This window comes from Echinops telfairi, unplaced genomic scaffold (assembly GCF_000313985.2).
Source record: "Echinops telfairi isolate 266 unplaced genomic scaffold, ASM31398v2 ScPeMD7_443;HRSCAF=831, whole genome shotgun sequence".
NCBI lineage: Eukaryota > Metazoa > Chordata > Mammalia > Afrosoricida > Tenrecidae > Echinops > Echinops telfairi.
The window spans coordinates 83,596,929-83,611,487 of NW_022104341.1; the positions used below are offsets into that span (position 1 = coordinate 83,596,929).

General features: G+C 44.3%; 1 protein-coding gene across 1 annotated transcript in view; it reads right to left on the minus strand.

Moving 5' to 3' along the window:
- ARMH1 (armadillo like helical domain containing 1) overlaps positions 1–14,559 on the minus strand; it is a 63,195-nt gene that overhangs the window by 36,445 nt on the left and 12,191 nt on the right. The window contains exons 2-3 of the mRNA XM_004699694.2: positions 4,100–4,224; positions 2,860–3,088 (exon numbers count right to left, since the gene is read on the minus strand). Coding sequence (XP_004699751.1) covers positions 2,860–3,065 — 206 coding nt within the window. The 5' untranslated portion in view covers positions 3,066–3,088; positions 4,100–4,224. The remainder of the gene's footprint in view (positions 1–2,859; positions 3,089–4,099; positions 4,225–14,559) is intronic.

Here is a 14,559-nt window from a genome sequence, read left to right on the forward strand (position 1 = left end):
AACAAAACTTCACAGCTGCATGCTGTTTTCATTAAATGACCAACACAAAATACGAGGCTCGAGAGAAAGTACTTTTATGAAAAAAGTCACTGTGACTAGAGAGAGCCTTCCCAGGCAATGCCGCTGGGTGCACTAACTCGGAGTGAGTTGCTCGATGCTCGCCTAGTGGGAAAAATGTGTACGATGCAAGCTCTGCCCAGTGGAGCTTTTTTCCATTTGGGGGGGGGGGTACCTCTTGTATTTGCAATAACAGCAAAGAGAAAAGCAGATGCTGGCCCATTTATGTGCAACCCAATACCTCATGGAAGTTGATTTCTTGGTTTGGAGGCTGAGGGTCATAGCTCCATGGAGACCACAGTGAATTGGCCCAATAACGTGTCTCGTGCTTCTGCTGTCTGGGGTTTGTTGTGCAGTGCTCGGGGTGTTAAGAGGGGCCCTCCAAGCGACAACAGTCGGAGTCTATTCAGCTGGAACAGCAGGGGAAGGAGGAGAGTCAGGAAAAGGAGCTCAGGGAATGTGTGGCTGATTGCCTCGATGAATAACTGCCTTCTTTGCCCAAGAGACGAGACACACTGGATGCCCGGATGGTGCTCGACTACCATCACTGAACATTTTGATCAGAGAGCCCACAGAACAGAGCCGATCAAAGGGAGGAAATGCAGAACGCAATTTCACATTCTCAAGGACTGCATGGAGCCATGGAGAGTGGATGAATCCTTGAAATGTGGCTCTGGGATAAACTTTAAATCTTAAAGATATCCCCCGAAGTCCTCCTAAAACCAAGCAATAGTTTACTTCAACTAGTAAAAGAGTTCAACCTAAAGTATCACACTCTTCGAAGAACTACCTCTATGGGATCAAGTTGACACCACCGCTCAAGAGGACTCTCAGAGTGGCACCCTCACCTGAATGTCTGTTTAGAATCTGAGTTCTCTACCCAGGTGTCCAATACCTCCTGCTTTTCTGTCCCACACGATGATGCTCACACTTCGGCCTGAGAAACTGCAGCAGCAGAGAACACAGGAGGAGGGACAGCCATGGGACAGACCACCTTGCTTGGAGACATGCTAGGCTTTAAGGTGTCTGTGGTCAAGAGCCACAGGAGGCAGGTCTGGGCTGAAGACAGATGTGGTAGCCATCAAGGTGACAGTGCAAGTAAGAGAGTACTCCTGCTCCGGGTGCTCACAGCACTCTGTGGATTCGTCTGGACCCTTTCATGACATGGGTTGCTCATTGCCTGAGCCCCTCCCCTCTTCGCACCCCGCCTCATTAGATTAGCTCCTCTCTTCATTATTCAGGTTTCCATTTAAGCAGTATTTTCTCAGGAAGCCCTTTGCTCCACCCTAGACTAGTGCTTCCATTGCCACAATAGTCATAACATTATTATCACCTGCTTACTGTCTTCCCCAGGGGCTTGCAAGCTCCACCAGAGCAGATATGGCATCTATTCTACTCCTTTCTGCATTTCTAGCTCCTAGCATAATGCCTACGTGAACATGTTTTTTAAAAGTATAATTATATATTTTGTAATTGTGGCAAAAATGCACACAATTCAACAACTTCTATATGTATAATTCAGTGCCATTGATTATACTCATGTTGTGCAACCATTACTTTTCCAAAGTATTCTACCACCATGAACATAAACTCAGCGCCCCCTAAGCAACAACTCTTCCTCCTTCACCCATGGTAACCATTGATCAACTTTGGTTTCTTTTCTTTAGTAGTTTTCTTGATATAAAATTCACATATCATATACTTCCATAGTTAAGTCACGTTGAAAAATAGTTGTATATACATCATCACAATCAGTTCTAGTGTTCCCCACCCTCCCGTATTTATTGTTTGCTCCCCAATTTCCCTCACCCTCCCCACCCCAACCGCCATTGGGGAAGTGGATGGACTTTGGGCCTCTGCTCAAGCCCTCCCTCAATTGAAGAACACTTTGTTCTAACAACCTGGCCTTCTGTGATGCTCATACTCCAACACAATCACTGAAGACAAAGCGGGTACATAAGCAAATGTGGTGAAAAAAGCTGATGGTGCCCAGCTATCAAAAGATAGAGCATCTGGAGTCTTAAAGGCTTGAAGTTAAACAAGCGGCCATCTAGCAGAGAAGCAATAAGTCCACATGGAAGCAGCACACCAGCCTGTGCGATCATGAGATGTCGATGGGATCAGGTAATGGGCATTAGAAGATTCAAAACAAACAAACAAACAAACAAACAAACATATTGTTGAGAACGAGGGTGGTTGGAGCAGAGAACCCTAACCCATCAGTAGACACTGGGACACGCCTCACAGAAGGGTCACAAGGAAGGGATAAGTCAGCCAGGGTGAAGTATAGCAATCAATGAAACACAATATTCCTTGAGGCTTCCTCACCCCTCAACTTTTATGGCCCAAATCCTGCCTTTTACTGCGGGTGAGACCGGAGCATGTACACAGGTTCAGATAAGAGCTCAGGACACACAGAATCCAGGTCAGATAAACCCCTCAGGAACAGAAATGGGAGTAGTAATACCAGAAGGGCAGGGGGAAGAGACCACAGGGGAGAAAACGGTTGGTGCAAGAAATAGAAACAATAATTTATAATTTACCAGGGGGTCTTGAGGGTGTGGGTGGGGGGAGGTAAAAAGAGGAGCTGATACCAAGGGCTCAAACAAAGTAAATGTTTAGGAAATAATGATGGCAACATATGTCCAAATATGCTTGATACAATTGATGTATAGATTATTATAAGAGCTGTAAGAGCCCCCAATAAAATGATCTTAAAAATAAAATACCCTCAAGAAGAGCTCCCTAAACAATCTTCTTGGGAAGATTGTCTAGTTTCCCCCCTCTTGCACCAAAGGATACGTGAGTCTCAGCCAAGTGGTCAGTCGTACCAGGAACAAGCTGGCTCCCTGGGAAAACTCCTGCTCCAATTCAGGGGCAGTCTTGCCTTGATTGGTTTGAATGAAACACTTGAGGATGTGATTCCTTGCGATTTTGCCAGCATTATCCCAATCCTGTAAAAAACTTAGGAGTCTGCTAATCGCTGCCTGCTCTTTTATGGAAGTCATGATCCAGTCGGTCCTGAAGTGGGCTGCGGAGGGAGAGGGAGAAGAGGGGTCACCACAGGTGACGTGAGGGGTTCTGCTTTCACTGGAGGGAGGGCAAGCCTCTGCCACCCGCACGGGGGAGTTGCATTCCGACGCAGCTCTAGGACTAGTTATCTGACGCTTGGCTAGGGACACCCGGGCCCTTTCATCGGGGACTCTGAGCCACCAGACAGCATCTCTTTTGTAAGAGTTACCATGTTGAGCCCTTGGGAGTCTCTGCTGACGTCCTAACAGAAAGCTGAGACAAAGCTCATCCCGCGCTGAGATGCGATGCATGCTACTCAACACATGGGTCTCTCTAATGCCTCACTTCACGTGGGCTCACAGCAGAGATTTGGGGTCTTGGCCCACTCTTAGGCCAATCAGAAAAGATAAATGTTCCTTCTCCTTGTACTTTTATACTCTCTTAAAAAAAATCAACTTTTATAAAAAGTTAGTGAGAAGAAAAAGTTCCCGTTCTCTAGCTGGATTAATGGGCTGTGGTTTGTAGGAGTCCATGTCCTTGGGAGAGTGTTTTCAGTGGGGGGAGGGAAGATTTAAAATAAACCCGTTTTCCAAAAATAGTTGTGATTGAAAGTGTTATTATCCATAACAAATGTTAGTGCTGATGGGAGAGAGGCATGTGCGATTCTTTTGTCTAACAGACAAGTGAAAGTCATATTTCACATTACCACGGGGTTTTCTGTGATTTACAGAATATTTGTGAGACATCGCTTGCAGGGGCCATGATTGATATGGGGAGAACAGCTTGCGTGTAGGGGAGATGCGTATTTCACGAAGACTGCTCCACATGAAATTTACAGTCCCGTAAAGTGCTTCTACATCTTCACCAGAGATCTAGTTAAAAGGACTTTACAGTCTGAAACATCCTAAAATTGATTCTAAATTAACGTTTCCTCACATGTATTTGAGATATTGATGGGACCCAGCTATCAGAATTTTATTAGGAAGCAATAACCGGAGGCATGCCGAGACAGACAGACATACACACCAACCTCCACGGCGCCCCAGAGGACACGGGATTTGTGCTCCCACGAAGGGCGTCTACGTAGCCGCAGGGATGGAGACAAACACGAAATCCCGCCAGCCTTAAAAACCAGGTGAATTACAGCGGGTCAACCTAAACACAGAAATGACCAAAATCCCTCAGAGGGTCATACATCAATCTCTGAATTGCAGCCATGAGTCTGAGCATAATTTTCCGGGGCCGTGACCACCTCCAACAGCCAAAGTGGCCGCAATAAAATAGGGATGAAGCGGCTGTTCTGGACCCCGAGGAAGAGGAGTTGAAGGACCATGCTGTAAGGCAGGGAAACATACCAGGCCTTTCCCCCGCCTCGGATGCATCTTTTCTAGGTCCCAAACTCCATGTGCTATCAGAGATGCCCCCAGCAGCCCCAGGCCACCCAGGGACCTTGCAGCAGGACTCTCCACACTGTGGCCCTTCAAGGCTTCTAAGAGCTCGGCTGTCTTCCGTCTTCTTGTGAAATGGGACAAGAACACCGACAGGTGCATCCTGTAAGTTTCAGCCATTGTCTTAGAGCAGTCAACATGCAGCCACGGAGGCCCATCTGCTGCTGCTCCACAGGGAGACGTGGAGATGCACACGGACCCTGGAGGGCCTCCAGATCTTAGGCAGAGTGGACAGAACGGAGGAGTCAGACTGGGCTCAGAGCCCAGCTCTGCTACTTGCTGTCTAGTTACAAGTCACTGAACAACAACATCGACCTCACACTCCCTCCATCCTCCAGTCTCATTCCAGAGAAGAGCCACTTTCAATTTTTTGCTATTTCTTGTGCTGTTTGTCTTATTTCTGAATATTGAGCTTATACCAATATTACTTGATTTATGGAATTCAGACATTATTTCTTATTCTCACAGTTGAGGCATTAACTCAGTGGTTCTCAACCTGTGGGTCGTGACCCCTTCGGGGGCGAATGACCCTTTCACAGGGGTCGCCCGATTCATAACAGTAGCCAAACTACAATTATGAAGTAGCAATGAAAATAATTTTCGTTGCGGGGGTCACCACCACATGAGGAACTGTATTAAAGGGTCGCAGCATGAGGAAGGTTGAGAACCACTGCATTGAATCCTGCACCGCTCTAAGCCTCATCCTCCTCTCCCCCACCCACTCTCACTGTGGAAGCCCTTGGTGGCACAAGTGATTAATGCACTCAGATTGGCCGCTAACCGAAAGCTTGAAGGTTCAAGTCCAGAGGTGTCTTGGAAGAAAGCCCCAGTGTGCTGCTTCCAGAAAATCAGCCAGTGAGAACCCTGTGGAGCACAGTTCTACTCTGACACTGTGGGGTTGCCGTGAGTCAGAACGGACTTGGCTGTAACTGATTTGATAATCATGATGTATAACAAACATATTATAACTAAAGCATGGATGGAGTGTTATATAAGAGCTGTAAGAGCCCCCAATAAAATGATCTTTTAATAAGAAAATAAATAAAACACTATATATAGAACACAGAAATATAGTTTGTTATTCATAATAATAATAGCAAACCACTATTACTTTTTGTCTCCTAGAACTTGGTTTAACCTGGAGTTAATAATTCCTCTCAAAAAAAAAACAAAACAAAAAAAATAATTCCTCTCTTTTGTCAGGAGCTAATTTCTAACCAGATAGCTGGCTGCCATCGAGTTCACGCCAACTCACGGTGGCTTTGACACACGCATGGCAAAAAGCAACACTGCCCGGCCTTGCATCATCTGCCATGACTGGTCCCATTGTCGGCAAATGTGCAACTCATCTCACTAAGGTCGCCCTCACCCTGCTGGTCCTTTACTTCCTCAAGCATCATGCTTTCCTTAAAGCTCTTGATCAATGGCCCAGAGCACGCAAGTCAGAGGATGCTCTGTTCTCACCAGCTAAGTTTTGGAAGTAGATCAGTAGGTCTTTCTAATCTGTTTTAGCATGGGAGCTTTGCTGAAACCAGTTCACCACAGGTGACCCTTGCTGGTCGTCTCCACTATCACAGCACCAGACAAGATCCAGGTGAATGGTATGTGCTCTTCCAAATGTTTCCAACACGCAGCATTAACGTTTCTAAATGTTCCATCTATAACTGCTCTTTCTCCATAGACTTACCTGCCTTTCTGCTCTGGTTTGGACTAGTTGCTCCCTAAATTTGCTACCTGAATGTTGCCTGGGATTTCCCTGGACCATTGTTCTCTGTTGGATTTCCAGAATCCCATCTCTTCCTCCTTGTTTCACTCCTACGATTTGTTGAAGCACACTCTCTACTAGCTTCCTAAGAAAGGAGAATTTTTGTGCGTGTCCTTCCAAGGCTGAAATATATCTTTTTTTCCTACCGTCTTATTGGATCGGCTGGGTATATAACTCTAAAACAAGTTTCCCTTAGGGTGAGCGTTTGTGTTGCTGTTGAGAAATGCGATACTATTCCGACTCCCATGCCTCTTTTTTCACTTGTGATGTGTTTAAAACGTGTGTGGCATGGCACGATGTGCCTTGTTGCAGGTCTCCCCCTCTCCCTCCATTTATCATTCAAGACCCTTGGTGGACACTTTCAATCGGGCACTTTGTCCTTCAGTGTCAGGGAAATGTTTTATTGTCAGACATGCAAAACAATTAGCCTCTTCAATGGGAACCCATACATACCACTGGAGGGGTTTATTATTTCACCTTTCCAGGTTGGGTGATTGGGTGGGAGTCATAGATGCTTGGCTGTGGTCAACCTGGCAGGGAGCTTGGGCAAGGGACTGAGGCTATCATAGTCCAGCATGCGGACCTGCCCTTCATCATTCAGTTTTCAGTTCTCCTCTCATCTTTGCCCTTCCAACTATGCCTGGGGTCCCTGAGAATGGTAGCCCCAGAGTTCAATTTCCTTTCTCCGTATGCTGCAAGAATGTTTAAAGTAGTTCTGTCATTGAGAAGACATCTGAGGTCGGGCGAAGTGCTCTGTACACAAACACCAGCCAATCCCGTGTGTTCGGCCTGCACCTCATTTATGACCTTCTGTAGGAAATCGTGTTGCAAGCACTAAGCTTCTTGGAGGTTAAACTGGGTGAACTGACTTGCTTCTTGTTGGCAATCTCCCTCTGTTGGCACGTCAGTGTGTAATTTCCTCTGCTTCAAGACAATTACTAACCCCCACCTGCCTCTACCTTCCACATATTTGAACTCTCTCAACTGCTATTGTCTCCGTTCCCAGTCCCTGACCGTTTGAGGCTGCCGCTGAACTTCTGTGAATTAATATATCTTATATTTCTTTGGTGTTATGCTAGTGAGGGTTTGAGAGGTTGAGGGGGAAGTAAAGGGCAGTAGTAAACCATCCACATTTAATCAAGAGTCTCTAGCCACGCATTATTTACTTATTTTTTTATCTCAGTATTTCTTCTAAATAAGATTTAATGAGGGCTACAAAAGAAAGAAGAATTTTAAGAATAATGGGCCGATTCAAAGACTCAGCTGCTGGACTAATGCTGGGCCTGAAGGGTCAGGATTAGTCTCAGCAGACACTGAGGTCAATTGCCACAACAGTTCACAAAGGCAGTGTCCCAGGGCCTACTTCTGTGAGTAGTGAGTGAGTCCGAAAAGCTCATGAGCAGCCATCTAAGGTGCAACTATTGGTCTTTCCCCATCTGGAGGAAAGAAGAGTGATGAAAACCAAAAGACACGGAAACAATTAGCCCAGTGGATGAATGGACCACGATGAAAACATCTCCCCAACTCTGAGACCCGAAGAACTAGATGGTGCCCAGCTATCATTACCTCAACTACTTTTAAAAGGATGGCATTTGAAGGCCCTGCATAGAATGGGGGGAATATGTGGAACAGAATCCAAAGTCATACAAGGAAACAACTTACTAGTCAGATAGAGAGTTGTGAGACCAATAGAGAGTAGTGAGACACTACCGCCCCCCCCAAGACTACAGACACCCTCCAGGTCTGCAACTGAACTAATCGCTGTGTTGGAACACTCAATCACTTAAGATCAAAGGGCAGCATTTACCCAAGGACAAGGTTGAGAGGGCTAGGAAAGAAGCGGGAGGGGAACAGGAAACACTCGGAGGAAAATGGTACCCTGAAGGGATTGAAACAGATGCGTTGGGTCAGAATGTGTGCGAACTGTTGAATGTAAAACTGATGAGCTGCTCTGTAGGCCTTCACCTAATTCACAATAAAAAGTGGGAAAAAAAGTTGCTGGGATAAATTCTGTAAACTTCTTGGCATTAAGGTAAGAGGGGAAATAGGTATCTTTCATGGTGAAAGGTGTACGGAAGAAATAATGGTGGGCAAAGAAAGTAATATTTTTGGAACATTTTTCCTAAAGGTAATGGGGATAACCTGCAGAGCTAATCAAGGAAACACACACACACACACACACACACACACACACACAGATATGTATATAGAATGGCACATATATGGAATGTCACCTCAAAGCAGAGACCACCAAAAGATGTTTATTTGTGTTTTATTGACTATGCAAAGATATTTGACTGCATGGATCATAACAATTTGTGGGTAACACTGACAAGACTGGGATTTCCAGGCCAGTTAGTTACTGTGCTCATGTAGAGCTTGTACATAGACCAAGAGGCAGTTGTTCAAACAGAACAAGAGAACACTCAGTTTAAAATCAGGAGAGGTATGCATCAGGGCTGTATCCTTTCACCATAGGTATTGAGTTGTATGCTACACAAATAATCCAAGAAGTTGGACTATCTGAAGAACAGCAGGCATTATGGTTGGAGGAAGACTCGTTAACATGTGATATGCAGATGACACGACCTCATTTGCTGAAAGCAGGAGGATTTGAGGCACTAGCTGATGAATATCAAACACTGAAGTCTTCAGTATGTCTTGCACGCAGTGTAAAGAAAACAAAAGTCCTTATAATTATAACTGGACCAACAGATAACAACAGGATAATGAAGAAAAGATGAACGTTTCGAGGATTTCATTTTTTTCCAGCTCCACAATCAGTGCTCATGGAAGCAGCAGTCAAGAAATTACATGACTCATTACACTGAGCCAATCTGCTTCACAAGACCTCTTTAAATTGTTAAAGGGCAAAAACATTACTTTGAGGGCTAAGGTGTGTCTGACTTACACTGCGGTGTTTTTAATAGCCACAAATGCACGTGAAAGCTTGACAATGAACAAGGAAGCCCAACGAAGAGTCAATGCATGTGAATTACGGTGTGGCAAAGAACACTGAAAGAACCATTGACTGCCAGAAGAACAAGCAAGCATGTATTGGACGGAGCGTGGCGAGACGCTCCTCAGAAGGGAGGCAGAGAGACTTTGTCTCACATGCGATGGGTATGTTACCAGACAGACAAGTCCCTGGAGAAGAACACCATGTTCAGTAAGGGGTCGGCAAAAAAAAAAGAGGAAGACCCTCAAAGTAATGAATTGTCACAGTGACTGCAACAGCAGGTCTAAACCTAACAACTGTGAAGATGGCACAGGGTGGGCAGTATTTTGTTCGGTCACTGTGTGTCCTAACAACTCGATGGCACCTAACACAGCCATCCACCCCTTTCCTTCTCGTTCTCTTCCCTCACCCTTCTACCAGACCTCTGCATCCAACTATGCTGCCCGTTCAAGGACCTTAGTCCATCTCCTATCGCTCCTTTTTTGCATCCTCTCATACCACCCTCTTTATGCATTTCCTTGTTAATGTACTTACTCTATCTTTAAAAAAAATAAGTAAAAATGAAAATTGAAAACAACTCTCTCAATGCCACATCACCTTCCAATGACCTCTTTGGCTCCCCCGCCCCCCGCCCACTACTTGTTGTAAATATATATATGAAACTGCGCATGCCTGTCATGTTGTATCAAAGTCCTCAGTACATCACCCCTCATTGGCTAATCAATTGTTTCATGTGTACAATATAGTGATAGCAATTACATTCATGATGTTGTGCAACCATCACCAGTAATCATTATCAAATTTGCCATCATTATGAGCAGAACCTGCTTCCTCAAAAATGACCCCCCCAACTCCTGGTAGCCACTAATCAGACCACATTGCCCAGTCTAGTCTTTCATGTAACGGGCTCATGTAATATCTGTCCTTTTACGACAGAGTTCATCCTGCCTTATGATGTTTTGATGGTTCTTCCATGTTGTAGCATTAATCAGCACTTCATTTATCTTTATGGCTAATATTCCAAAGTATATACGAAGGGGTACCCCACCAAAAACTGGGGAAAAGCTCTGCTGGGCGAAGCTTTCATAGTGCACATTTTTCCTGCTAGGCGAGCATCGAGCAACTTGCTCTGAGTTAGTGCACCCAGTGGCATCGCCTGGGAAGGTTCTCCCTGGTCACAGTGAATTTTCTCGTGAAAGCAGTTTCACTTGAACCTTGTTTTTTTGTGATGGCTGATTTAAGAGAATAGCATGCGGCTGTGAAATTTTGTTTCCTGCTTGGGAAAAGTGCTGCAGAAACTGTTTATGATGATGAACACAGCTTACAAGGACACCGTTATGGGAAAAACTCAAGCGTACAAGCGGTTTTCTCATTTCAAAAAGGGTGAAATGTCGATTGATGACAAACCTTGTTTTGGACGTCCGTCAACTTCCCAAACGGATGAAAATGTCAACTCGTAGTGCTTTTGGGGTTCGTTCTACCAGGTCAGACTGTTGACTAAGCTTTTTATTTAGAGGTTCTGAAAAGATTGTGTAACAGTATATGACAAAAAGTGCCTGGTTTGAGGCAGACAGGAGACTGGTTTTACCATCACGATAATGCACCTGCTCATGCAGCCATCTCAGTGTGCCAGTTTTTGGCAAAAAATGGCATGCTTCTCTTGTCCCACACACCTTACTCACCTGACCTCACCCTGTGCAACTTTTTTTGTGTCTGCAAGTTTAGAGAGACATGAAAGGACAGCGATTTGATGATGTAGAAAAGGTGAAGAAAAAAACCAAGGGAGGTGCTGTCAGCCATCCAAACAGATGAGTTTGAAAAATGTTTCCAAGAATGGAATCGCAGATTTGACAAATGTATTAAGTATAATGGAGAATACTCTGATGATAGTTTATTTTGCAAAAATATTTTAATACACACCTATGGGAAAAAAAATCTGTTTTTTGGGGGTTACCCCTCATAGGTACCACTACCGCTTATTCCCTCCTCTTTTGACGACATTGAGGTGGTGTCCATCACTTGCTACTGTGAATAGTGCTGTGGTGGACACCGGTGGGCAGGGGTTTACTAGCTCAAGTCTCTAGGGTATACTAAGGTATGGAATTGCTGGGTCGTGTGGAGTTTTAAAGGCCCTGGTAACCAGTGGGTTAACTACTGAGCTGCTGATGGAGAGGCCAGTAGTTGGAGTCCACCAGAAACACTGCAGGCGAGAGAGGAGACACTCTGCCCCTGTGAAGATTTTTAGGGTCACTATGAGTCAGGATTAACCCAATGGCAGTGTCTTAAAAAAATACTTTTATGGTAGTCGTATTTTTATTTGTTGAGGAATTGCCAAACTGATTTTTTCAGTGGCTGTATCCAATGTACAACAAAGCATTTTGAAAATGGTTCACACACCATCCAATTCTGTTGTCCATTTTCTCCTCAACCTATTGCAATGAGTAGCAGCTTTTGGCCACACGACTTCACTTATATCACTTTAGCAAGGTTTCTGATAACCTTCTAATTGTCCGCCTTAGGGAGGGCATCTTAGTCTTTTGCTAAATTGTTCCCTTGATATAACAACTAACATCACTGCCCACCATCTTCTACACAAAGTGCTTTCTTCCCTGACATCTCTCCACATAAGAAGATATTCCTATCGCTTGCCAGCATCTCTGGCTGCTGCCTCCCCACCACACCCTGTCTTTGAATTTCCTGTGCCTGTCATGTTGTACCTAAGTCTCCAGTAAATTTCCCCTCATAAGACACTCAAATATGACTAGGAATCCATTTGCTGCACCTCCAATTCATTACCAGCTGTTCCAAAGAAATTAAAGAGCTTGCAAATGACAATGTGTCTTATACCTTATGTCTTATGTGGGGGATAAATGTGAAAAAGAGGAGGGAGTCAAGATGGCGTCCTACAGTCACCTGCCTCACCCCAGATTCTGAGGTGCCCTCCCACCACTGAGTCTCCGTGGCACCCTGCCTACATAGCAGCCCAACCCACCACCATAATAGGCCACAGGCATTTCTCAAAAACACTCTTGTCAGTCACACAGAGAAAGACCTCGGAGTCCCTTGGTTGCCCAGAAACATGGCGCCAAGTTCTTCCACAATGACACATAAACAGCAACATACCTCGACACCCTCAACAAGAAAACAAGAAAAACAGTGGAGGAAGTTGTAAACTAACGATACTCATAGAAGAATCAGATGTGAATCTGCCACAAAAAGAAATCTTCAGAATGCTGCTTGGAGTAATACAGGATGTGAGGGAAGCAACGCAGACTAAGGACACAGTGATAGAGGAGATGGAGTCCACAATAGAGGGGATGAAGTCCATGCACCAAAGGGAAATACAGGAGCGAATGGACGAGGTAACAGAAGCAACACACAGGATCACAGACGTCACCAACAGACTAGAAGAAGTGGAGAATCGTACCGGCAGTCTCGATGACAATTAGGCAGACTTCAACAAATGGGACAGACAGTCAAACAAGATAATCAATGAGGCAGAAGAAAAGCTGAGATCAATAACAAATGCTATGAAGTGGAACAATATTTGAATAATTTCTCTACCAGAGGGAGACACAATGAAGAAGTCAACAGCTAAATTAGCAAGAGAATTTCTGGAAGCAAACTTCCCCACCATAATGAACAAGAATGAGACACTCATACAGGAAGCAGAGGGGACACCAATTACACTAAACCCCAGAAAGAACTCACCAAGGCACATAATAGTTAAATTATCTAACTTTGAGGGAAAAGATAAAATTTTACGAGCAGCAAGGGAGAAAACATAAACAATGGTGCTCAGTTAAGAATATTCTTAGATCTATCAGCAGATACCATGAAGAGGAGGAGAGAGTAGAGTAGTATCTTTTGAAAGTTAAAAAAACACCAAGAACCACCAGCCCAAGAATCCTCTACCCTGACAAACTATCTATTAAGATAGACGGCAAGGTGAGAGTCTTCCAGGACAAGGAAAAACTCCAGAATATGCCATAAGACACCCTACCCTGTGGAAAATCCTTGCCAATTCACTATGGTCAGAAGACTAACATTCACCATGCACAAGCAGGCCACTATATAGCCCAACTCCACCCAGAAGCCAATGCACCAAAAACAATTACCAAGATAACATGACCTCAGAGGGAAAAGAAAGCAAGAATGAAGCCATACACAAACACAGAACACCGATAGGGAGGGAGATAGGAAAACCTCCAACACAAAGGTACAAGATGACAGCAATGAATCCACAGATGGTGATAATAACTCTGAATGTCAATCGCCTCAACTCGTCCATTAAAAGCCAAAGGTTAGCAGACTGTGTCAGAAAACATAACCCCTCAATCTGATGCAGCCCATCAAGATGCAAGAGACTCATCTTAAGCTCACAGACAAAAAGAGACTAAGAATAAAAGACTGATGGAAAATATACCAGGCAAATAACAACTTGAAAAAAGCAGGGGTTGCAATTCTAATCTTTGACAAAATTGACCTCAAGGTGCAAACCATAACAAGAGATAAGGAGGGAACTATATAATGAACCAGTGAGCATAATACATATATATATGCCTAACGAGAGACCCGTGAAATTTGTCAAATTATTCAAAAGATGAAAAAAGAATCACGGATTCAACAATCATAGTAGGTGACTTTAATACTCACTGTCAGAGAAGGAGATCACTGGCAAAGAAGTTGAGCAAGGAGGCTACAGAGCACACACTGCAATCAGGCAACTGGACCTGATAGACGTTTATAGGGTTTTCCACCCAAATGCAAAAAAGATTCTTATTCTTTTCAAGTGCACATGGCTCGTTTTTGAAAATAGACCACATGCTGGGACACACGCCGAACCTGAGTAAATTCAAACACATAGAGATTACTCAGATGTTCCTCTCAGATCACCACATCATAAAGCTGGAGATCAATAAAAGGACGACCAGAAAAACAAGGGCAAACAATTGGTGGATAATGATCTTCAGCAACATGAATGGGTATTGGCCCAGATTAGAGAGGAAGTTAGGAAGTTTCTAGAAACTAATGAGACTGAGAATACAACATACCAAAGCCTATGGGATACAGCAAAAGCAGTTATCAGAGGAAGCTTGATAGCAATAAATGCATATATGAAAACGGAAGAGAGACTTATGACTGATTCACTCTCACAAAACCTGCAACAACTAGAACAGAGTTAACAGAACAACCCCTCCAATAGCAAAAGAAAAGAAATAATAAAAATCAGGGCAGAGTTAAATGGGTGTGAAGGCAAGAGAACAATGTAAAAAATCAATGCAGCGTGGGTTCTTGCGTGCATGAGACACGTCTTG